Source organism: Centruroides sculpturatus, unplaced genomic scaffold, assembly GCF_000671375.1.
Source record: "Centruroides sculpturatus isolate CEXI.00-Female unplaced genomic scaffold, Cexi_2.0 scaffold1435, whole genome shotgun sequence".
NCBI classification, from domain to species: domain Eukaryota; kingdom Metazoa; phylum Arthropoda; class Arachnida; order Scorpiones; family Buthidae; genus Centruroides; species Centruroides sculpturatus.
This window is the reverse complement of record NW_019386549.1, coordinates 161,342-187,899: the sequence shown is the minus strand read 5'-3', so window position 1 is coordinate 187,899 and position 26,558 is coordinate 161,342. Positions and strand designations below refer to the sequence as shown.

The window sequence follows — 26,558 nt, the reverse complement described above, 5'->3', positions numbered from 1 at the left end:
AATGCAGTGTGTAGCGTCTGTGTAATCCAAAACGAGTTGGTAGACGAACGGACAGCAATTGGTTAGAAAACGTACGTTTTATTTAAAAAATTCCTAATTCATATGCATTTCGGGTTGGCTTAAATTCCCAACCCCTCTTCAGTGCTGTTAAGATTACACAAAAAAATATAATTTAAGGTTAGTTTTACGGTATTGGTTAGTAGGAACATAACTAAAAACGCGAGGTGATGATAACATAAAATTGCTTACTTGACATATAATGGTACAGCATAGATGTATTTTACAAAATTTTTTGATTACATAGTAGTATGGCATAGCCTATGATATGAAAAAAGTGGTATAAGGGGGAGGCTGTTTAACATATCATTTTTATGACGAACTGTATAACATAGAATATTAATTTAAAAAATATCAATGCACACTTACATTTTAGTTAGAATGTATTATTTCCGAATACAAAAAGGAACATAGTACAAAACATTTTTAACAACTGGTCTTATCCGTTGTTCGCTTAGTAACAGAATACCGACAAGTAATGTTATATAAGCAGTTACCCACATTCCGTACACGGGGGTTGTGATTTAAACAATCTTTAACGCGTGGAGGCGTTCTCTATGAGTTTGTACCATTGGGGGTCTATGGACATGCCATCTGAAACATTAATTAAGTTTTCTTTCGGGTGTTTTTTGATTTCTATGTGTTCTTTAAATTTTCTTTTATATGTGTCTTTTTCTACATGCTGTCCGTTCGTCTACCAACTCGTTTTGGATTACACAGACGCTACACACTGCATTTAATTTTATGTTGTTTCAATAAGGTAGTTAACGTTTAATACAACATTTAATTAATTTTGTTTAAAATTAAATAAAATTAATTATGAAATTATTTATATAATGAATAAATAAAAAAAAGTTAATAAAAAACGACGCTTTTAGCCCACGACTATAAATTAGATATAGTCAGATAACCTAATAAATAAGATTTAACAATTTGCAGGGCTTATCACACAAAAGCCGACAGAAAGAAGGAACAGATCTTTTACAAAAAAGTTAGTCTTTAATAATCACATTACAAGTTTAAATAAAAATACATTTTGGGTACGAGGACCCCTATCAACTTACAAACATATGGCAACAATATAATAATTATAACACTAATAGTTAAACAATACAAAGGAATATGTAATATGAGACTCTGGACAGGTTCAAACCCTCACTAAAATTCGCGTTAAAATAATTTAAAAATATATATATATTTAAAATTATTAAAATATAGTAGTTAGAAATAGATTTTGTATATGAAAACGCGACACTAACTTTTAAACAATAGTAGAATGTAAGTCTGTCGACCATCTCCGGTTGAAGATAGAATTAAACTTCAAGTTTGACCTCTCCCGCGCCCCCGAAAGGTTTCAAATTGTCATCCAGTGACAATGACAATTGACAATGAGAGACCAATCGGAAGGTGAATCGGAGGAAAATGAATAAAACTCAGGACATTGATGGCTTTGTTTTGAAAGTTCCAAGTGATGGATCTATTGTAGTGTGTGTGTCTTGCGCCCATCTTCGTCTCCATCTCCCGACTTCGGTTCGACATCTTTCCATCAACAGAAGTCGACCGCATCGTCCCGGAGTCGTTGAGACGTCTATGGAAGTGTTCATTCGCGAAACAAGGGACACTCCTTCAAAATGGACTATCTTGGAAACGAGAGGAAGAAACAAAGGCCGCACCGCCGTAGAACTTCCAAGATCGTGGAAATCTTGTAAGCATTTTTATGTATAATGAACGGGTTGTGTTGTTTGTAAACAAGACATCTATCTCTGACTCAACTGCTCCCACATGTCGTTGATTGTTACAGCTCAGCAGTCCAAACGGCAAGGGAGACGATGACAATATATATCGCATATTATCGTTAAATTTCGCGTTTTTCAAATACCCCTCGGCCCCCGCATTGGTGTCAGATTGGGATTCATTTTACAAAATTGTCATTGTAAAATGAATTGTAACAAGGCAGTTGACTTCGCACAATCTTATGGCGTACTAATAGACACATTAAACTTTTGTCAGTGGTTACGATTAAACCGCAAATTTAGCATCAATTGGCATTTTAATATATACAACCTTTCTCTTTCTGTTGATGACTGTAAAATGATAAATGTAAAATATGGAGAAGAAGAATGTAAAATTAATTAAATAAAAGAAAAAGATTCAAAAATACAAAACAAGTAAAATATGATACTTATATGTTATTTAAAGCGACAACTACAAATTCTTTACAGAAAATATACTAAAATAAATAATATCCATGAGGTTACATAAGCAATTTTTAAAAAATTCTTTCAAATTGTTATATTTTGTAGCTTTTCTAATTCAAATTTAATTTATTGTCTCGTTATTCCAATATTTTTCATTTTCTCTAAAAAATTCATTATTTTTTATCAGCTGATTAGACTTCGACCAATCGAAAGAATATGAAGTCCCTCCGAATTCCACTGGAAGATACTTTGGATCAATTTCTTTATGAAGAGCTTCCAAATTCGAACCATGCAAATGTATCTGAAAAAAAAATTAATCTATTTTGTTATTTCAATCTTTTACTATAAATAAAATACTTTGTTTAATAAAACATATCGGAAAGGAACTCGAATAAAATGGCAAAAATCCTTCGGAACAGGTCTCGTTTTCTAGCTTAAATTATATTCTTAGCCAGAAATATATAAACTATGGAAATGGGTGAGATTTTCGGATAGGAAGTATGTAACTTAACCTCAACATAACGGTAAACAAAAGATTTGACTTCAACACAAATAAGTAAAATCACATTGTATGACAAATTACTGTAGTGCGTGAAGATTTTAATTTTTTGTTTTTGTTTTTCTATTTCCTTGGCTGTAAGTAAGCATTTTATCATATTTCTCATCGTTCCAGCGAGTTTCATATCGAGGAGTAATTGATAAGGGTACAAGTCCCAACATATGTAAGCTAGATCATTTCTAAGAATTACAGTTTAATTAAGAAATTGTTCGTTTCCTAGAGAAGATCTCGGCTGTTGTAATGTAGCAATGCCGTTTTTTCCTTTACATAAAAATCAGTATATAAAAATGTTTCAAAAGTCTGACAGTTATTAAGCAGCCAAAGGTAGAAACCTGAAATACATTGAAATGTACATAATTTGTCCTAATTAATTCTTTACAAGTTCAAGTTACTTGTTTATACAAGTGATTTCAAGCTGTTGTAGAGATTAAGTTTACGAAATTAAAAAATAATTGAAATACGAAAGTACACAGTAAAATACATGACTCAAACTGAAATTGCAACAATGCCCATAGCCAGATGCAAATCGCCGGTAGAAATGACAGAGATACATAAGTGATTGACTTTTAGTACTCATCGTTTCACGTGGTACACAATTTCGGTCCAGAAAGACCAGCATTCTGTTCAGGTAGCAAATACTCTGAGAGAAGGTTTGCTACAGCCGAACGTGCAAAAAGCGTAGAACAAGTCTGAGACGACAAAGAGCTTAATATCACCAGTTATCTTCTAGGGAAAGAAATCGTATCCTGGAGTTTTGCGATTTCGGTTTCTCCATGCATCTGGTGCCCACCATTATATAAACAAACGTAATCAATATCAATCAAATAAAGATAAGAAAATAAAAAAACGGTTTTTTGTATTTAATTGAATTAAATGATTAATGACTACATTTAACCTATTATTTTGTTATTCTAATGAAAAAAATCATTTTCTTTTTAAACGTGATCATTGATTTTTGAATCTATTTTTTGTAACTTAGTTTATTTTTCGTATGATTTTTACTATTGAACCGGCAGTCGCAAAGTTCCTGGAATAAGTTCTTCTTTCAATACGAACATAAAGTACAGTACAAGATGTCTGTCGTACGTGTTAGTTGCTGTTTTTAATTTAATCAATACGAATTACAGCAAAAGTTATGTTTAAATTACAAGTTTTTTAATGTAAGAAAAATTTACCTAAGTTATAACTGTTTTTGTAGTTACCAAATTAAGTTATTTCTTTAAGATATTAATTTAAAAATATTTATTTTTTTCGTAAGTGATTTTTGTTCTATAAATATATAATAAAGGATTAGAAAAGATACTTACCCTATCTCTTAATTTCTTCGGGATGAACGGCCATAGTAATGCTAGAATAACGTAAATATATCTGTTGACATTAACTAAATGAATGCTTTTATATGACACAGGTAGAGTTTTCTACAATAGAATAAACACGAAAATAAATTAACTAAAACCATCTTTTCCATTGAATCAAATTTAAAATTAAATACTTTAAATTCTTAACAACAAATGACCTAATGAATATTCATTTCGAGAATCTCTATTACATTACTTATATTAACAGATATTATAGATTTAAAATTTAAATCTTCCGATGTGAACTAAATTGCTACAGAATTGCTATTGAAATATATCAACTTTATTAAACATATGCAAAGAAGTGGTGCGTTAAACTCTACTCTTCAAAAACCAAAGGTGAGAACGCGGTGTGTTCAATCTGTATTTTGATGTCACAAATGAAATTAGGTGGATTGTTCTGATCTACTTAGCTCACTATTAGAATGGTATAAGATTAAGCTTGAAAAGAAGATTGGTATGATGTCTTTTTGTCAGGCTCCTGACACTACATAGTGTAAGAGGCATAAAAGTAAATTATTCTTTGAGTGGCTGAAGATCGTTCAAGAGGATCGGCACTTAGGAAGGTTTCGTTTATAAGCTATGTTAGCCGATGATGGAGTTAGGAACTAAATTAAACAAACGTTTTATAATAATACAATCAATACGTTTATAATATTAACTTATGAACTAAATCGAATACATAAAATGGTTTCTAAAATAAACTTACATAATAAGATGAACAATTCGACTATGGACTTCTACATCTCGAATTCTAGATTGAGAAATTTACAATATATAATTATACAGGGTGTATCAAAATAACGTTTTGAAAATTTGGGGATTGTAGAGGTTGAAATTTTGAACGTTTTGATATCAGGAACCTATAGCCGGAAATGTGATATAAAGTTTCTTCAGCGGTAGGAAGTGCTTGACCACCCTTCACTTTGTTAGCTACTCTTCCGTCCATTAACCTCATATTATTGTTTTTGACTTCTTTCTATGAGGTTGTGTATCTGTCAATTAGGTCTGGAGTGCTACAATTAAATCGTCTCGCTGTCTGGGGAATTCTGTGTGACTGTGTGACGTTCGTTTCGTTGTCCTCCGTTCCTTGGCCATAACGGTCCTGTTTACGAAATAAGTCACCGACTTATTGGCATAACTCGACAGCCAGCTTCTTGTGGGCGGTAATGTCCCGGCATCACAATGACAATCAACGTGTCATTGCTACACTGAAAGAAACGAACCCAGTTGCCTGTAAAACTTGCAACACAAAAATCAAGTCAGTGTGACAATGCCGAAGGGCCTCCCTATACTTCGGCACCACGTGACCGAAGGGTCGACATCGCGTCAGCGAAGATCGCAATGAAAATTTGCATCAGGACTGACACCACTGTGTCTTCACGGCTAGACACAGAAACCGTTTCGTTCGGGCGTGTGAGCGGTCACGTGTGTGAGAGAACGGATTCTGGATGGAGGGAGAGACAGAGCACGGAAAGTGACTTACGCAGAGACGCTTTAACGTAACAACGGTTTAATTGGTAACAAGAGGCCATACATTTCGATTAAAAATATGCTAGTTTTTTGATACCTTTCTACGATTTGATAGATATTAGCTATATATGATATTACGTTTTTCCCCGATTTGTGAGAGAGAGAAGAGTTTACAGAAATTTCGCGTGGCGATAAATACCTTTTTTCTTGTCTTGATTGGGATTCTCGAGCGTTCTTGGTGAAGGAAAGGAAGTTCGGGATGTCAATTCGAGTATCCGTTAGAGGAAGTATCCGTTAGAGGAAGTATCCGTAAGAATGATAGAACGTACAGTATCCGCAAAGGTGTTAGACGATGGTACGATGGTTTCCGATGATATTTTAGTAGGATATAAAAATGTAGAATAAAATGATAGATTCACAAATATCCGAATATTGAGGCACTTAGGACAAGGTATGAGTGACAACTTCTCTTTCGAAAGACAGGTGGCGACTGCCTCACCTTGTTGTTCTGTTCTAATGTTGTACTGTTCTAATGTTGTACTATTGAAAGCGAGATATTATGTCGAAACGTGATGAGAAAGCGTCGTTATTAGGCCTGAGAACTAAACAGATGTTTAGCTCCCAGGTGTAAAAGTTGACAGTTATTGAACGAAAGTATAGCTACAATGTAAAATGATGAAATGATATAAACACACGAAAAGTCCGAATTTGGATCCTCACATCAGTAAGCTTCAAATCTTGTTACTTTGAAAAAGCAGTCCTCATGAGTACAGTACATTCTAATTTCAACTCAAATCAGATCAACAAATAATGGACAGTTTCTTCATTTCACAATATGATAGACGTGTCTGAATGCATTCATCGTTTGAATCAAGTCTAAATTCAGAATGGAATAAGCAGAAAAGATAAAGCCGACGAGTTTTCTTTCTTGAACTGGGATAATCTTTTGTAATAACAAAACTTGGAGAAACGTCAACAGTTCTTCTGCAATACAGTGATACAGAAACCAAAGAGATGTGGTTTCTGGGAGAAGAAAAAATTAGAAAACAAAACAAAACTCTGCGAAAGTATAATGATCATGTTTGAAAAGAGCATTTCGTGGTGATTTGTTGATAGCTGAGCAAGATACAGAAAGGAAAAAAACAAAAAAAAAATTACATAAGTTTAGCAAATTGATAAAAACAGAACGTTTTTGAGTTCTGTTCATAGACAAGTAGTTTCACAGATTGTAGTAACTTTATATTAATTACACAGATTTTTATTCGTCAGTGCATGCGTGATAACGAAAACACTCAATTTCAGTTTTGAAATAAAATCTACAGCTGAACAAAACGAAAACTGTGTTTAACTATTTTCAATATTGGAACAAGTTGAACAGATATGCGAACTAGAATTGTTGTTTTTAGCAAAAGAATACAGATCATTTTCTTTTATTGTAATACATAATATTCGATGAAATTTTACAAGCCATTTCTGCTCAGTTTTAATTTTTTACAATGAAAAGTTATAAGATTAAAAAAATCACAAATAGTATTTATGGTTTTCTGTCAAAAGATAAAAAACTCCAAAATGCATTAAAGTGCATTTTCTGCAGTAATATCTAATAAATTGTCATGAAGTGTCTATAGTGTATTCTATATTCTATACATTACAAAGTATATTTTAAAATATTAAATCCGCACATTTGACATAGATTTTATTAATTACGTTTGATTATAACATTATAATTTTGATCATTTTCAAAGAATAATTGTCAAGATTTAATAATAAGCCAATGATTATCTATTAGAGTATATAAGTTAAAGTAAATATTTTCAAAATATACTCACGATAAAACAAGTTATATAAATTTTCACAATTCTTGGAGTAAAGCAGATTACATGCTTCCATGAGAGACCTTTCATATCGATTATGATTGAAACTCCGTTTACTTGAAGACGATGATCATTCAAATAGTAATCCAAGTGCAGCAATATGCATTTGCCTAAATCTATCGCAGGAATCTTTGTTGTGTCCCAATGACCTGTAAATCAAACGATAAATATATTTCCTAGCAACTTATCGAATTAAATTTTGATAATATTTCATAAAAGAGTTCAACTATAATGTGGTCTTACTTGCTCTACCGAATCCTACAAGTCTTCCGCTGTCAATAAATACCCAAGACATGATATTTGCTTGTAAAACATGTTCTATTGCCGATGGTCTGTGATTTTTAAATTCAGCTACGCTTCTTCTAACTGAATAATAATTTTTTAGTAATTCCAAAGAACTTTGTTTGTTGTATTTTCTTGACCTCAGAAAACTTAAAAGAAATAAATCATCTGTCCTAGAATTCAAGTCTTCTTCCTCTGTAAATAACATGAAAAAATATGTTTTATGTAAATTTAAAGTATCTACTATAGCAGTTTCTCCCGTATCTGGCCCTTTTTTTGTCTAATTCAGAGGTGTGTCTGAAAACACACCAGTTAGCATGGCCCTATCCAAAACGTGCACAACATTATTTTTGACTACCCCAAACTCCCACAGCGTGTACATTTTTTAATTTTTTTAATTTAAATTGAATTGTTTTGAAGTTGTAGAAGATCACAATGCATTAACTCTCTCTAATGATGAAGCATTGCAGTGTTGTAGCAGCTCGTCAGCTCACAGTCGGAAGTACTCGATTTTCCAGAAAAATTCGAGAAAAAAAAAAAAACAGCTTTAATGTAATACTTTTAAAATGATTTGTAATTTTACTTGTTAAAAATAAACGTCAAAGTCAAAATAAATATTTATATATTATACATTAGACATGTATGTTAAAGTTTTATTTAAAAATGTATACTCCCTTAACCGGATTTTCATAATATCCGAAGCTTTTCAGTCATGTATGCTGTGATATGGAAGACTGTACTGCACCGGTTCTTAATTTTATGCCCGCTGCAGTATTCAAATAATGAAAAAAAATCTTAAATAAAATAAAAAGTTTCTTTAGCTAGTGTTATGTTTTTTTTTGTATATAAATATTTTACACCAAAAATCGAGCAATTCTTTTATCGCACAGATTGTTTAAAGCTGTCGTAGAAAATAACAAATCTTCCCAAGCTGACCTTATTTTATATACAGATATAAGATGATTCTGTAAAGGAAAAACATTTGGGTCATTCTTTATCTTTTCGAAGAGATAAAAAATTCCTTATTTCAAAATGTCAACCATTTGCACAATTAAATAACCTAGAATGGTTGATGGACTTGGTTTGACATATGTGAAAAATTATACAGATTAAACCTGGATTTCCAGGAGAAAAATTAACGTTTAGATGAAATTATTAGCTCTATAAAAGCATTCAGAGCCAAAATTGGATAAATAATTTGTCGAAAAATTCTCTTGTACATTTTCCAAGGAAGAAAAAAGAGAGTGGTAAAAACATATTTATTTTTCACCATGATAAAATCAAAAATCAGATCTCAACTTACTAACGCTAACCTTAAACATTGTTTACGATTGGGATTATCATCATAAACTCCCAACTGTGAAAAATTAGCAAATGAAATGCAGTGTCAAAAATCGTATTAATTCGGCTTTTATAAAAAATATATAATATGTTATACTAAATATATATTACAAAATGCATGTTATAATAAAGGACATAATATTTAATTTTTTTTTAATTTCGAATGCGCCCGCGCCACAAAAAGGTTGGGAACCCCTGCTCTACTGTATTATATGCTTCTGAATCAACAACTTTATATATTTTACGTAAAAACTAAAAAAATATAATTAACTATAGTGTATTATAATTATCATAAACTTTATTTCGTTTTGTAATTTAGAATAAACATGTTTAAGTATAATTATTTTATAATATAATCGAGATGGATTGATCATAAATATAATAGAAAACCGCCGACGTTTTCGTTGCTAAAACGTGAATGTCGGTGGCAATGTGTGTAATAAGCGCTGAGCCGAAACAGTTAAGAGTTGGTAGCTTGATGACTTGGAATTTGATACACAGTTGGGGGGTTCGGCATGAGAATGTACTCTAAGAAGGGATTTATCGAAATTCTCCCCCGCAAGGGAGAAAGAGAAAATTATGGCTTAACGTGAAACGGATTTTTGCCGTTTTGTGTGAGATCGAACACATTTTTAGAACTATATAAAAATTCTCTAATTAATTCTGGGAAGAGTACGAACGTAATTCTTGCATCTGGTGAAAACTAGTTAAATCGGCTATAATCTAATAATCTTCGCAATCGTTACTTTCTACCCGAGCAATGCCGATCTCATATCCTAGTGTGCATTATGATTAAACAATCCTATCTGGATATTGATAATGGTTAAATTTTGATCAGATAATCGAGCTATTTAATACTTAATTTTGCTGTTTTTAAAAATTGGGTAGAATATGTGAGTACTGCATAGGAATTTTTTATGGATTGTCTGTCAGGAAGCCTACCACACATCATTCGGCCAAGCCCATCAAGATATGATCAAATTCACTATCGCAATGTCTAAGGCGTTTGAAAATGTCTTGTTTGAAAAAATAGCTATTTTTCAAATAATTATGTAAGTTACACTAAACTAAAGTATACGAAAGCTTTTATTATGTTTACATGTTTCTTTTATATTGAATTTTATTTTACATATTTTTGATAAAGAGTATAACAAAAGAAAAATATTACGCTTACTATATTATAACTAAATGCAAACAATGCCTTAACACTGGAATAGAAATTCACTAGAAGCTGGGTAATAAAGGATTGTAAGTTTATTGTATCGAATTCTATTTGTCACACGCTTAAATCTTTATGAATATACTGTAAAAATAATTTCTTGAATTACGCTCTTAATGGAACATACAAGTATATTTAGCTTTCACTTGCAGAACGTAATTCTAGAGTTGGGAGTAATGTAAAAATATTGCACATTTTACAGACTTTACATCTATTGTATTATAAAAAAATAGCAATATTAATAAAAGTAATATAATACTTACTTAGGACTATTTCTCTAAATTCTTCTAGATCTTTTTCGTTCCATGGATATTGTTTAGCTGCTTTGATATTCTCAATCTCAACAATATTCATCGCTTTCTTATCAAAGTTTACTGTTGTCTTAAGAGAAAAAAGTCTACTAAATTAATTTTTTTCTAAAAGTGGATGAAGCGTAAAACGTAGAAATAATTATAAACTAATCCATACTTTCAGCATATGTTTAATCAATAATATATAATTCACATAAATTATGTATTTGTTTATAAATAGGAGTGAAATAAAGATAATGAATGACAGATCTTGCAGAAGAAATTAATGAGATGTTTAATCAATAATATATCATTCACATAAATTATGTATTTGTTTATAAATAGGAGTGAAATAAAGATAATGAATGACAGATCTTGCAGAAGAAAAGACTGGAGAAAGCGGGGACCAAGATCTAAGAGTTTAGATAGTAATTTTCATAAACGAGGATTTGATGCTACATTAGATTTTCCTTTTATACAGGTAATTTTGATTATCATTTTAAGTAGTAATATTTTTTATTTATAACTTTGNAATAATTATAAAAATGTTTATGTATTACACTAATATAAAATATATCTAATTATACGTAGAAAATATAATGTTTGTATAATATACTATTTAATGTAAGTTTTGATTAATTTAAATTTTTTCGAAAAAATTCGAGATCTTCGGACTTCGACCTGTAATAACTTTAATCTCTCTAGTTTGATAACATTTTCTACATATACAGTGCTATACGACAACATATCTTGCGATTTTAAATAGACAACATCGATAACAGACAGAATATACATATTATTACAAAAATATTTATTATTCATATTATAATATAATATATAATTTGATGTTTTACCTGCTTTTGCTCTGGAAAGCTGAAATCCGCGCTTGTGCCTGATATCGCTTCCAATATGGGTTATATAATACAAAACTTTTAATCATCTATTTACATCTTAATCTGTGTAATTCAGAGCAAAGATTTCGTAATGTAAACTAAGTTCAGATCTGTTTCAAAATACATACTCGAATTATTTAAAAAAAAACAGATAGTTTATTCAAATCATATCAAAAATCTTTCGTATTCGATTTTCGTTGTCAAAATAAAACACACAACATTCAGATTCCACCACAAAAAACGTTTTTTTCGAATTGTTCAAACGTTTTACGATATTATTGAAATATTCGAAAGTTTTACACTCTTCAAATCAGATAATTCCCTAAACTTTGCTGCTTTAAATAGAAACATTTTAAAGTAAATTCAAGCACAAATATTACTTATAAAAATACAAGAATGGCTTGTGTCCAACGCAACAAAGCCTGTTTACCGCTCGGATATAATCATGATTGATCCTCATCAATAAATATTAGGAATTTTTCATGTGCATTCTTCTTCCAATACGTCGGATACTAATTTTTGCTATAGGGTTGCCCTCAATTTGCGCCTAACAGAACTCGCGATAGGAACTGAAGTAAGACCCTCTTGGTTACTGTTTTGCGATGAGTTCAAAATGTCGTCTAATAAATAAAATGTTTTGAAATATTTACGAGACGCTTAAAATTACTTTAAAAACTTATTAAGTTCAATACTAAATATATTGTATTGCTTATTATGCTATTTAAAATAGAATGTTTATACGGTTGCTGTGTGCGGCACTCTGGGAGTGCGACGTTACGAGTTACCAGGCATGTCAGGAGGCCGTCAAATCGGGGAAGAGACGGGAAGGGGAGTGGGAAGTACGGAAGGTGCCTGACAGATACTGTATACACAAGATACAACCTATCTATGTAAAAGACTGAAGAAGGGCGAAAGCTCGAAACGCATATCTGTGTGGATTAAAAGTGGATGGAGAAATTATTTACCAAATGTCAATAAATTCACTAAGTCGTGACATTGAATCAAAATTTATATCGTTAAAGTTTTTTATCTAAAGAAATAAAATAAAATTATCGTTTGGTGTAGTGTACATTTAGCGTTTTATATGAGATAATAGAAATGATATTTTATATGAATATAAGATAGACACGTCATTAATTTTTAAATGAAAATAAATGGATATTTATCCTTTCCTGTACATCAATTTTTATAAAAAATTATATCATAGTTCTAAAGCTCACTGAATAAACGGCATATTCCTTATTGGGATGTTATAGACATAAAAGATTAAGTAATATGTTTCAATTCACCAGCACTTAATTAGCCAATGTTTTATTATCTATATCTATATATATATATATATATATATNGAACGATTGTAAACGTTCCAGAAACGTTGAAAATAGTTCGTTTGACTTGACGTGAACAGGAGACGTTCAGAAATAAAATCGGGACCAGATCTCTAATCAGAAACAGGGGACCTAATTCTTGCATTCTGTGAAAACGGGTAAGATTGGCTATAATGTAATTATCTTAATCTTCACTATCGTTACTTTTTAAAAACCCAGCAAAGCGGTTTCTTGCAGCTAGATTCTAGATTACTTAGAAAAACAGTCTTTTATATATATATAAAACTATATTACATACAAATGTACGAACAAATAAAAACCCAGCGAAGCGGGTCCTTGCAGCTAGTATATATATAAACCCGAGGAAGAAGGCAAATGAGAATTTTATTCTATAGAAAATCAATCAATAATGTACAAAACCAAATTCGTTATTTTTTTGTTTTAATGGGCAAGCAGATTTTCTACATCGTCCTTCAGTGTAATTATAAAAATTTCTTCATATCATACTCTAATCAGACTGTTGAATGTCTATCTTATATAATATATCTGTTTAGCTTACATTTTTTCTTAATTACTGTTTATATTATATTCTAAAATTCAAAATTTTAATGAAATTAATTTCAGTATAATTTGGGACAGTGTATTCAATCAGCAGATCAGAGTTTAAAGGATAAACACATAGTTATTTTAGATAATACATGTATAACTGAACTTTTGACTTTTATGCTTTAAAATTTCATCTGTTATCTCGTAATGTATTTGGCGTAATTCAAAAATAACGATAAATAATTTAACATTTTTGAAAATTGAATAGTACATTTAAAAGTAATTGTCCTGTGCATTCGTGTATTTACTTCACCTAATAGAACGATTTTGCACTGCTTTTTGTGAAGACCTTAGGATTGATCTGGAACTACTGTAAGACTGTTTCACAGCACTGCCTAATCTAACCTAAATTCGTTGTTTCATAATAGTTTTTAGGGTTTTCACAACATACCATTGTTGTACCGATTTTCCGTCGTAAGAATTTACGCCAAAAACCAAACAAATTTTTATGATTTCCTTCACAAATTGTATAGAATGTTTATGTTATTTTAATTAACGGAAAAATTTACCAATGAGAATATAGTATTCGTCGACACAATATGCACCAGCACACGACCTTATGACATTCGAAATAGTTCTAATGAAATATCTAGATTTTGAAGTTATTCTCTTCCGGAGTTGATGTTATGTTTGAACGTTGAAAAAAAATATTCTAAATAAATTAAACTTTGGAATGAGCAAATTATTTAGGGGAGACCGGGGCAAGATCGGCATGTTAAGCTTTACTTAAATTTTGTGTAATAAATATTGCTGTAAACTGAAAAAAAAGCTTTCCATATTGTCTATTGGAATGTTACCTTACTATAGAATTGGTTAAAATCAGTTTGGAAATAAAAATAATTACAACTTTACAAGAAGAGAGAAATTGACGAAGTTGTCCCGGTTATAGGGGCAAGATCGGCAACTTCTCTCTTTTTGTAAAGTTGTAATTATTTTAATTATTTTTATTAAAGTTGCCCCTGGTATCCCTGGTATAGTAATGGGGCAAGATAGGCACGTATATAAAATTATGTTATTAACAATGTATAAGTTGGAATTCACTATTAAAACAAAGAAATACAAATCCNCACCGACGTGTGCACCTGTGACAATCAATCCGTGGGCGACATCCTCCACATCCTCTTCGACTGCCCGCGCTACGAAGCCAACAGAAGAGACCTAAAAACCTATTGCATTACACACGGACAATCGTGGCCACCAAGACTGGACTATTTGTGCGCCTACAAAGGAAGCTTCGAGCATCTCCAAAAATTAGTAAATAACTGTAACGCTTTCCAAAATGACTTCTCCGGGCACCGAGCTCATTGTGACTCCAGCAACTGATTCGACGCCGCATCATCTCAGCTATGTAAACCTCAATGTAATCTCTGTGCACAATTGCTTATTATTTTACTCTGTGTTTCCACGTAACCGCTTTGCTACTATGTATCAATTTGTACATATCGTAATGTGTAAGTTGCAATTTTATGGTAATTTGTATCCTATTGTATTTCCTTGTATAACTTAGCATATTATGTCATTGACTAATATGCCCTTCTCATTGTATACCTCTTTAATGTATAGCTTACTGTTTTTATTAATGTTAATGCTCTCTTATTATTCAGGGCACTATGCCCATTCTGTTTTGTAACCACATTCTTATGCATAATGTGCTTCTACACCCTACCCTGTATTTATGTAACCATCCATCACCTTGTAAAGTGCAACGAGCACTGGCATACAACCACCTTTATTGTACGCATTGTATTCAGCTTTATTCAATTTTATGTTCCCGGTGCTGTATATATATATTTTAAGGAACTTTGAACTATTTTCACATTCAAGTTTTATAAAAGTTGATGAGTCATGGTAAATGCTATCATTTTTTTTTTTCATATCCACCATTATCGGAGTAACCATCGCTCTCTCTGTTCTAACAGTTTAATCTAAGTCGATAACGCAACAAAAATATCGTAATTATATATAATTTAATTTACGGTTTTAGTAAACAAAATAACCTCCAACGTGAAGGACATGAAAATTATAACCAGGGATGATATTGATTTAACTAAACAATGTACATGGAAACAAAAGGAACTAGAAGAATTTAGAGATATGGTTTTAAGTAATTATTTTTTATTCTTATAATATAATATTAAATTTAAGTAACTGTAAATAGTAAATTAATAACCGTAAATTAAATTTATTATATTATTATTATTCATGTATTTGGCATTTCTATGCATAGCAGTTTATTATTTAAGGGGTTTCCAACTTTTTTCTTCTATTACTCCCGTACAGAGACTACAATATTATTTTAATTGATTCCTTAAAATTGTTTTTTATTTTGCAACATTATTCGTAATATAGAATGCAAATTATTAAATCAGTTAAGGAATTTCTATGTGATTTTTTTATTATTATTATAGTTTCTTAAAACCATACAATGAGTGTCTGATTTTACCTTCGCTTCCTTTCATAGTTTTATTCATCCCCAAGATTATATTATTATTATTCTTTAGCTTAAGTCGTCAGCGTGTTGCTCTGGGGGTTTCATAATTGAACCCGAGAAAGCAACCTTCGATTTTTTTATGGGAAAACTTTTTGATTTTTCACCACTTTGTTACCCTCATTTGGGACAGCTGAACCCAAAGTGTTTTCCATATTTACGAATTTCGATGGAAAAAAATCTTTCTTGTGTCCACAGGCCGGAAAATAATAGTATTTAAGTGACTTAACGTTAGAGTTATAAATAATGTGGATATATTAGCTTAATTATTTTATAAAAGTTTGTCATACGACATTCAGAAAAATAAGAATAATATTTAATTATTAATTTCAAATTTAACAAATTAATTTTTAAAAAATATTGACGCTATTGGCGTTTTCGTGTCGGTACCCACTGCTCTGTAGCTAAAGTGATACGAAAGTGGTATTAATTGATAAAAGTGAGGCATGTTTAATGCTAAATACTAAAAGAAAGTTATGCTAATTATTGATGAATTGTACTCTGCATGATAAATTAGGAAGTTTCAAAATAAATTCGAATCCATATTATTCATGAAAGTAGAAACCTTGTTTCTGCGTCAATTGTCGGCAGTATTGTATGTATGTAAATTAAAATTACAAAACTGCGTAACTAATTATACGTTCTGTTAGTGGTTTTGTTGTGAATTTTAAAAAATTAAAAGCTAGTGGCTTTTTTTAGTGAGATATCATACAAGGAGAATTTGTTGATATAGGTTTTATCGGAGGAAATGCATATCTCGTATTAATGACCCTTCTTCAGTGGTATACTTTACAAAAGGAATATAGATAAGGATTACATCTTACACAATAATACATATAATATATATATTTTTTTAATTTATAACTCACATGATTGATTATTGGTTCCAATTGGTTCCAAGTTGACATTAATGAATAAATAAATCTATTTACAAGAGTTGTTGTAGAAGAAAAAATAAAGAGGGCTAAGTAAAGCAGTTATAAAGTAAATAAAGTTTAACAGAAAAGAATTTACTTACATTAATTCCGCTGTAACGATACATTGAAATAGAGAAGGTCACGTAATTTCATTCAATAATTTTAAAAAACTCAGGTAAGAAAAATTATTATAGAAAGGGAATTATTTGAACATTTGGATTACTAAAATAAAGACATAATATAAACGTAAACAGTCTAACTTTAGTGACATTCTGGTACCTATTCCTTTTAACAGTAGTATCCACAAGTGTTTCCATCCCGCCCCGCCTCTCCCAGATGGCCCCCATCTGCTGAAGTTGTTTTCCCTTCCCATATACATAGAACTGCATTCTGCAAGTGCAACCGTGAACTTAAGTGTAGGGGTTGGATCGTGTAGAGACACGATTCCAGTTTTCCTTTGAACTCGTAACGTTCTTCTACAGACCGTTGAAAGTGCCATTGGATTTTTGAATGCACGATCGCTGGTTGGTTAGCAGATAATCACGCCACACGGCATGATTTGCATAAGGATATGGCTCGGTAAAAACTGATTTGCATAGCGTTACAACTGGTAATCGCTGAGTGGTCGGCCGAGTGTTACGCCACACGTTACTTGCATAGTACTACAGCCTAGTAAGCACTGATTGGTCGACCAACTCGCATTCGACGGGTATAAAAGGGTTGATGTCGAAGCGGGAGTTTAATTAATTAAATTCCCAGGAAGATCAATTTTTAAGTACAGTTTGGGAGTACTATGTTCTAAGAGTTAACTCCGAAAGTTTGTCAATTCTATTTGGCACGTCTGGATATCGATCAGTTTCATTTAAGTTTGACTTGGGAGTTAACGTGTGTATCAGAGCTTCAGGCAAGTTTGGATACGTCTCGCCGTTTGTTCTACAACCGCCCGAAGGCGATTACTTCTAACAATAACTCGTTGATGCGTTGCAACCTCGACGAACTTGTTCAAACTCTCACCAAAGTTGTAGGTTCTACTGTTATAGTTACACTATTAAAACAAATTCTTTATTAATTCTAAAGTACTGTACATTAGTATACCATATACTAACACAAAGCATCGCCTCTAGTTATATTATCGAATCTCACTACCTTTCCTTGCCCAATTCCTTCTTTTGGGGTTGGGCTCTCCAATCTAATTTTACACTTATATCTTTTAATTATCATTATGTACACAAACATATTAATTATTATAAATTACACAATCTTAACACTAACACTTTACATGCACTTTTACCCTCCACTAAATTATTACATTAGACACCTCTTCCAGCCCATTTCCCTCCTTTGATTTTTAGTAACTTATGTGAAATTCTAATATTAATATAAATTCTCCTATAATCCTAAGGAATAATAATACAACAGTATCTATTACAAGATCTTGACTCTTATTAAAATAATTGGTTACTCCTTACTTCTCCTAGCCCAATTCCCTCCTTGGGGTTTGGGCTCTCTATTTTAAATTGAAACCTAAAATAACTACTTTTTATTTAATATCATGTACACAAATACATTTATTTATTCTTTTCTCTCAAACACAGTTTAAACACTTTACATGCACCTATACCATTCTTAGTTTACCTAGCCCATTTCCCTCCCTTAGATTTTAAATTCCCATATTATTCCATAATAATATATACTCTTTTTTACTATTTCTATTGCATAATAATAAAACATAAACACACTTAATAATTTTATCTCTAACTTATACACTAATACTTCCTAGTTTTTCTAGCCCTTTTTCCCCCTTATGTTTTCAAAATCAGGTAATATTCCAATTTAATATAAATTCTGCTATTACCTCTAACTAAAAATAATAAAACATAAATACATTTAACTCTTTTGACTCTAAGCAATTTACCAAAATCTCTCTACTTTTCTTAGCCCATTTCCCTCCTTTGGGGCTTGAGCTTTCTAATTTTATTTCATCAATTTAAACCATCTTTTTACTTACTACCGTGTACACAAACATAATAATTTATTATATATTATTCAATCATCGTTTAAACTCTTTTCATGCACTTTTACCAATTTTAAATTTTACTTCTTTCCTACTAGCCCAATTCCGCCCTTAATTTTTGAAATCTCGTAGCATTTCATATTAATATATACTCTTTTACTATTTCTATTGTATAATAATAAATCATAAACACATTTAATAATTTTGACTCTAACAAATACATCAGAACTCCGAAGCTCTGCTAGCCCATTTCCATTTTTTGGGGCTCGGGCTCTCCAAACTTAATTACATTAATATAAACCATCTCTTCTACTTATTATTTTGTACACATACTTATTGTATTATTTTAATTAACTATCAGTCTAAACACTTTACTTGCACTACTTCCATTTCAATATTACCCCTCCTCTACCAGCCCAATTCCCCCTTAAACTTTTAGAATCTTGTATTATTTTATCAATATACATTCTTTTACTATTTCTGTCGATTAATATTAAAACATAAACACATTTAACTTCTTGACTGTTACTATCTTACCATAAATCTCCCTAGTCTCCTGCCCAAATCCTTTTTTGGGGTTTGGGCTTTCTAAATTAAATTACACTTAAGCAAAACATCTTTTTATTTAATATACTGTACATGCTTTTAACTTTTATTCTATTATTTTTACACATTCATAGTTTATACACCTCACATGCACTCTCACCTGCCTCTAGTTTATACCTTGCCATCCCCTCCCCTAGCCCAATTCCCTCCTTAGTTTCTTACATTATCTTACCATAATCCACTATATTAATTTTTCTTTTATTCTTTTATTGTTCTATCAATTAACAATTTATTACAAACTCACCACAAATCCTAGCTCCCTTAATTTTCTACATACATTTCATTACCATTATGCTTTATCTCTTATCCTCTTAACTTATAAACTTGTACTCTGTACTTTAGCAAACTTAACTCATTGTAAATATTCACTTTACTTTCTCTCATCTCATCATTAACCATAGCCAGTAGAATAATTGTATGTGCATAAAAATTACAAAAACCTCTGGTTAGGCCCTGCTTCACCGGCCTTCCTGGAGGGTTAAAAAAAATTACGATTGTATGCATGTCTTCTGTGTGTGTGTATAAATAGCTTCTTCTAACATATCATCATTCTCCCATCTTCATACTAAGTAACACTAGCCACTTTTTCTCCTCTGCCTATCTTCAGCTCTAAAACATATTTCCTTCCCAAATTAACTAACCTTTTCTGCCACCTTTCTCTTTAAACATTCACCAATGTTATACTTTTCTTTTTCCCCGCTGCACTGCCCGCTCCGAACTACATTTGTTACCAAACATTAAGAAACAACAACAGCAAGACAAGATATCAGCAAATGTCAAGAACTGAAAAAGCAAAAATTCAACCAACTCCAAGAACCACAAAACATGGAAAAGAAAATAACCACAAGTACTGACTCTTCAAGGAACAACAATGTCTCCTTTCACCACACAAAACTACACGCTTGCTGGAGATTGTGTGGTGAATCTTTCCTTCACTTCCTACTATGCTGTTACAAACTCTCTCGGTAAGGTTTTCCAGCATCCCCCATTTCGTTTTGCTCCCCGTTGGATTTATTAAACATCTTTTTGGCTTTTCCCTCAGCTGGGTTGGTGGAGTTTTCCGGGTTTCCTCCACCTCTTTTTTCTTCTAATGGGGACCTGCTGCCCTTTTAAGTTTACAGTCCTCCCGGAAGGCTGTAGCTAATACCAACAGTGGTATTAGGTCTTTCAAAAGTCTTTATTCCAAGTTTGCTGGAAATCTTTATCGCTGGATACTTCACTGTGGACTCCCTATTTCAACCACTTTGAATTATCCAAAAGACGTTAGGTTAGGTGGGGCTGGGTTTCATACTACAACTTTCCTATCAATCTTTCCATTCTCCTTGGCCATTAAAAATTAGGTAAATAAATAAAGCAGAACATAAAACATAACAAACAGAATAAAATATAAACATAACAACAACACGTAACTTTATGAGCCCTCACAAGGGTCTAGCCTTATGAGCCCTACTTGGGACTTCTTTAAGCCCATTTAGGGACACTAACCCCAGACCACTCTTCTTAACATAACATTCTTGGCCTCTTTGTGCTCTTTGAGCGTTAAGGGTCCTAAAACCACAAAATAAACCTGTTCAGAATATTGGAATATTTGACCTTTATTTTTATTTGTGTGTTGGACACCATTTGTGTGTGAAACAAAGCACATTGTAAATTTAACTCGTATTTGTAAACTTTTTAAATTTGACTTTAAGCATGATCCGAACTGTGTCCGCCTCTACCTTATCTAACATAAGTAATTGTTTGTTTTTACTGTCACAATTAGACGCATAGACAGACACTGGGCATTTGTTATCAATCTAAATTTGAAAATATCCTGTTCGCCGAGACGCGTTTTAAGCAAAATCTCTTCTGCCAGCTAAATAATAAAATATGAACATGAATTTCTCATAGTACAAATTATTTTATATTATAATATGTTACAACATAACATTTCTTTTGTAATATCTTGTAAGCAGGTGTTAAATGGTATACATCTTGCTTAAAATTACTGATTTACAGTTAAGAATATTTTCACAGTTAAAATTTCTTGGCATTACTCTAAACAGCATCTAGCTCATATTTGTGACGCCCGTGTTAACGAGTTTCAGCTTAATCTAGTTGTCATATTAAAAAATTTTTAAGAACATTCATATAATAAAATAAACCTTCTTTTTGTTATTATATTTTTAACCAATTGTCGTGAATGTTTATGCTTAAATTTTTATTGCTTCTATCTATTTGGCTTTTTTTTTTATTTCAAAACTTTCTTTAAATTCTGTTAAATTAATGTCTGTGTAAAATTTTCACTTTTTCTTTGTTAATATTACAATTATTTATTGTGCAATGTTTGTAAAAAACTGAATTTATTTTTTATTTCAATTCGGCGATATGTTCTTTTAGTGTTACTCGTACTTTCCTTTTCGTTTCTCCTATGTAATTTTTCGGGTTGTCGCATGTGCATAGTATGGAATAGATTGCATTCGTTGTGCTTTATTTATCTTCCATCTAATTGCTCTGTTCAGGCTTGATATTTTGTATTTAATTTTGTAATTTTTGTAAGTCGGAAAAAGCTTTATTTTTACTTTGTCTTTTATTAATTTCTTCAAAAAAGCCTTGGATATAAGGGAAAGCTGTCCAGTGTCTGTCTATGCAGTTAGTTGTGACAGTAAAAGCAGATAAAAAAAGACACAGCTTCAGAATACGCAATTAAATAATCAATTTACTCTCTTGGTATATTAAGCACCACCCACCTCGTATTTTCTACCCATCTATAGGTAATAACAATCTATACCATTTTATAACGTAATATTCTTCAACTTTATTTACTTTATAACTGTTTTACTTATCCCTCTGTATTTTATCTTCCACAGTATATCTTGTAAATATATTTTATCCAGTCAATTACCCAATATTTTTTTAATGTCAATTTGTAACCAATAATCAATCGTGGAAGTTATAAATTTTAAAAAAATATTATATGTATTATTATGTAAAATTTAATCCTTATCTATATTCATTTTGTAGAATATACGGACTGACAGGATCATAAAGACTCGATATGCATTTCATCCTATATCAAAAAATGCTCTTTATATCATACGTTATTGATAAATGTCACTAGCTTTTAATACGTAAACTGCGTATATTCATTCTATTTAATATTTTTAGAAATTTATTGTACTAAAACAATTATAATGTAGGTCTTAATTGATTTGTAATTATAAAAAGAAACAGAAATGTCTCTTTTGATTGCATTCGTTAATTCTCTTTACAAAAATGTTTAATTCATATTTTTGATTGCGTTGTAGAAGAGACAGAACTGAATTCCAGAACCGATGATATCTTTTTACTCGGGTTTTTAAGATCAAGGAAATATGACAAAGAAAATGCGTTACAATTATTAAGAAATTATTATTCAGTCAGAAGACATGTCAAAGAACTAAAAAATCTAACACCATCGGCTTTAGAACACGTTTTACAAGAAAATGTCATGGGATATTTATGCATTGATGGTGAAAAATTCTTGGGATTTGGAAGAGCGAGTAAGATATTAATGTGTCTTTTATATGTCATCAGAAAAATGTTATAGAAAATTATATATTAACTATACTGACATTTTTATTTATTCTTTCATATAGGTCACTGGGATACGACAAAAATATCTGCAATAGACTTAGGAAGATGCATAATGCTTTACATTGATCTTGCATTAAATATTCATTCCTTTCAAGTAAATGGAGTTTCAATAATTGTAGATGCTAAAACTGTATCGTGGAGACACGTCGTTCAATTAACTCCTAGAGTAGTTAAACTACTTGTATCATGCTTTTATGTGAGTACATAAAAATTAATGTAATATGATTATTTAGTATCGATATGCGAAATAAGATAACAGATATTATATCTATTCCTAACAGATAATCCCGGCAGTATCTCAGACAAAAAGTAACAATAGCGTAGATTAAGATTAACCAATTATTATCAACCCATCTAGATTATAAGATTGTTATTAGTGAGTCGATGGAAACATTATACAGTAAATCATATCAATTAAAACTTTTTTAACAATGTTTAAACAATTATCGACTCCTTGTATAAGTCTAATTTTTTTATACCCAAAAAGTTGCCAATTATTTATACTTAATAATTGATCATTATACACTCCTCGTTAAACATGCGTTATTTTGAGTATTTCTTAATCCACTCTAAATGTGTAAGAAATATTGCAAATTCACTTTGGATAAAAAAGTACTTATTCCACAGGCTATTTTTATTTTAAACCTCACTAACCTTTGTAAAAATATACAGTATAAACTCTATTTAACCTTGTGTAATTTAATACGTTTTATCATTGGTTCCAAAAACCTTAAGATTTTTAGGAACCTGTGATTGGAACCTAATAGCCTTAAGGTTTTTAGGAACCAATGATAAACCTTCGATTTATTAATAAATCGAAGAATCGACGTTACTTTATTTCGGTATATCGAAATTGCGAATTTGGGATTTAACGTATATCCAGAAAAAATTTTAGCTCATATAATAGTCTTTAAAAAACTTAAATGAACTGTATTTCGTGTTTAGACCATATTGACAAAAAGATATGTGTATCTTTATGTTTCAAACATGGAAACTGCTGTGATAAAAACATATTTAAAGCACAACGAAAAAGAAACAAGTATCCTTGATTACTTTCAGAAGATAGGTTTAACAGTTTCTTATATTTGTGTAAAACATGTACAGTGGTACACACTAGACATGTTTTATACAGAATGATTGTACGGTTCATTCTGTACATAGTTGAAATGATCAATGAAAAGTACGTTGTGTTATATGAAACTACACAAATTTCGTTTCCATTTTATACACGAGCTAACAATTGAGTCGAAGCGCTAAAAATCAATCATTTTGTTTCAGGCTCCATGTAAGATGACCACTTGCCCGCTACCACGGTCGCTGGCATAAAATAGTAGAAAAAAATTTGCGTTCTTTGTAACTTTGATCTCCTCCCTGTATATCGAATATGAAATCAAGGATCTCAATTTTTATTGCAACATGGATGCCACATAGTAAATCATGTAAAATGGCAAAGTTTTTTCAAAATCGACTAATCAAATGTTGACAATGATCTTAATTCTGATAACCACACAGAAAAAGCTTGGAGGTAATGGATGGCCGCCATCGGTTAGACGAAATCTGGCCGTCTTTCTCCATCCATTTTCATCTCCACAAAGACTGTCTTTATCAGAAGGCGGTAAACGTGAATTAGTTAAGTCCACGACCACGTTTTAAACTAAAACAACATTAATTTACAACCATCTTACGAGTACACTTGAAAGAGAGCTACACGTGTTCATGGCAGCGATCACCCGACAAGAAAAAGCAAAAATACCCAGAATCCCATCCGGGAAAAACCCTTGTCCCCGTTTTTCAATCCGGGATTCACGGGAAACTCCTAGAGGAGTGGCGCCATCTCACCAGTCCGTGATTTGTCGCCGCAAGTTTTAATAAAGTTCTGCCTGAATAATGACTTTTATGGAAAATTTTATATGGTATGGTTTTTTGAGCATGTTTGAAATTTATGTATTCCGCGATTTAACGTATTTTCATCGGTTCTTTGAAAAGGTTACAGCGAGTTTCTACTGTAGTTTTCTATTCCAGATTGAATACTTGATATTATATAATTATTTATTTAGTTTTTATTTTTGAAAATGTAGAAAACTCTCCCAGTATCATACAAGAGCATTCACTTTGTTAATATGAATGCTTATCTCCTTGGCATCCATGCAATGTTTCGTCCTCTAATCCCGAAGAAAATAAGACAGAGGGTAATTATAATTTTTATATTTAAACATATTTACTTTATATAAGAAAACGAAGAATTACAAGTCTTTAATACAAGTTTTAAAAAATAATTTAAAGAAAATTCTCGTTTATATTAAGAACTTCATTATGAGAAGTTTCACTACTACCAAATGATATAAGTAATAAATAAAAATAAATATATTGTTGTTTAACAACATTTATAATTTACATATAATAACGCATGTGAATTAGCCTTGAATAACAATACAAATAGAATAGTGATTGATGACCATAATTCAGTTAATACTAATTTAAGGATCGTTAACGGTGTATTAAACGGAAGAGTGGTGTTTAATTTTGGCTGCTTGCTGTTAATGTTACGCCATGTTTCATGTCGAGTAGGACACAGTCTTTGATTTAATATTTTAAATATATTTCTTCATGTATAAAACTAATACTACTTGTAATTGCACTTTATTTACTATATTGGATCTTACTCAACTAACTCAATGTTGTACGGTAATTGAAATTTTCATTATTTATTTTAAAATATAAATAAAATTTAACAAAATTTCATGATATTTATTACAAGTATTAATTTTAAGGTGGTAACTTATGGAAGTTTAGAGACTAGCATAAAGTAAATATGCAAGCTTCTATGGTTTTTAGAATAGATTTATTAACCTGAAGAGTTTTCTAGGTACATGTTCATGGTTCGAACATGGAAGCTCTTCATAAAGAAATCGATCCAAAGTATCTTCCTGTAGAATTTGGAGGAACTTTAAATTCTTTCGATTGGTCCAGTCCGAATCAACTGATAATGGAAAACGAAGAATTTTATGTAGAAAATGAAAAATACTGGAATAATTAAAACCTCAAGTCAAAGAGGAATTTAGAATAATTCCGTNAGGATTATTTATAAACTGGGTATCATGGCTGAATACATATTTATACAGCTTACACATTTATTGTCTATTTTCGTTGTTTTCCTTTTAGGTGACAAAATTAAAAGATGGATGTAGTACCATCAGTACAAGATATTTTTGCTTATGTCTGTATTCTTTCGTGGTTAAGACAGAATATGATATTAAATTTGAATTTTATTATTATGTAAAAAATCTGTATATTTACAGTACTAAATAAAACACAAATAGACATATCCTCGTTAGCTTTACTTTATACTGTCATCTATCACTTTGTTATCCAGTTCCATTCTAATCAGCATATTTTTACGTCGTAAAGAAGTTAGATTATANACCAATTTATCAACTTAT

At 31.1% G+C, this 26,558-nt stretch overlaps 2 protein-coding genes across 2 annotated transcripts; one reads left to right on the top strand and one right to left on the bottom strand.

The window, feature by feature from the left end:
• Positions 1–2,382: 2,382 nt before the first annotated feature.
• LOC111615288 (clavesin-1-like) lies at positions 2,383–10,828 on the bottom strand (the record flags this gene model as incomplete). The annotated part of the gene is made up of 5 exons (XM_023356707.1): positions 10,625–10,828; positions 7,763–7,996; positions 7,475–7,668; positions 4,122–4,232; positions 2,383–2,556 (listed from the first exon to the last, which is right to left on the bottom strand). Coding segments are annotated over exons 1-5 (804 nt in total), but the record flags the coding sequence as incomplete, so codon positions are not given.
• A 4,462-nt stretch (positions 10,829–15,290) lies between these two features.
• Positions 15,291–26,155, top strand: LOC111615285 (alpha-tocopherol transfer protein-like). Its single transcript, XM_023356705.1, has 5 exons — positions 15,291–15,582; positions 22,791–23,024; positions 23,121–23,314; positions 25,197–25,307; positions 25,985–26,155. The coding sequence occupies exons 1-5, from the start codon at positions 15,492–15,494 to the stop codon at positions 26,153–26,155; spliced, it is 801 nt and encodes a 266-aa protein (XP_023212473.1). The 5' UTR covers positions 15,291–15,491.
• Positions 26,156–26,558: the final 403 nt, after the last annotated feature.

What these genes read in the sequence shown, in the direction of transcription:
- LOC111615285 (XM_023356705.1), top strand. Translation starts at nt 15,492, where the DNA reads ATGAAAATTATAACCAGGGATGATATTGATTTAACTAAACAATGTACA. An exon ending in ATTTAGAGATATGGTTTTAA is followed by an intron (nt 15,583 to 22,790) that starts GTAATTATTTTT and finishes ATTGCGTTGTAG; the next exon opens with AAGAGACAGAACTGAATTCC. An exon ending in CGAAGAAAATAAGACAGAGG is followed by an intron (nt 25,308 to 25,984) that starts GTAATTATAATT and finishes AGAGTTTTCTAG; the next exon opens with GTACATGTTCATGGTTCGAA.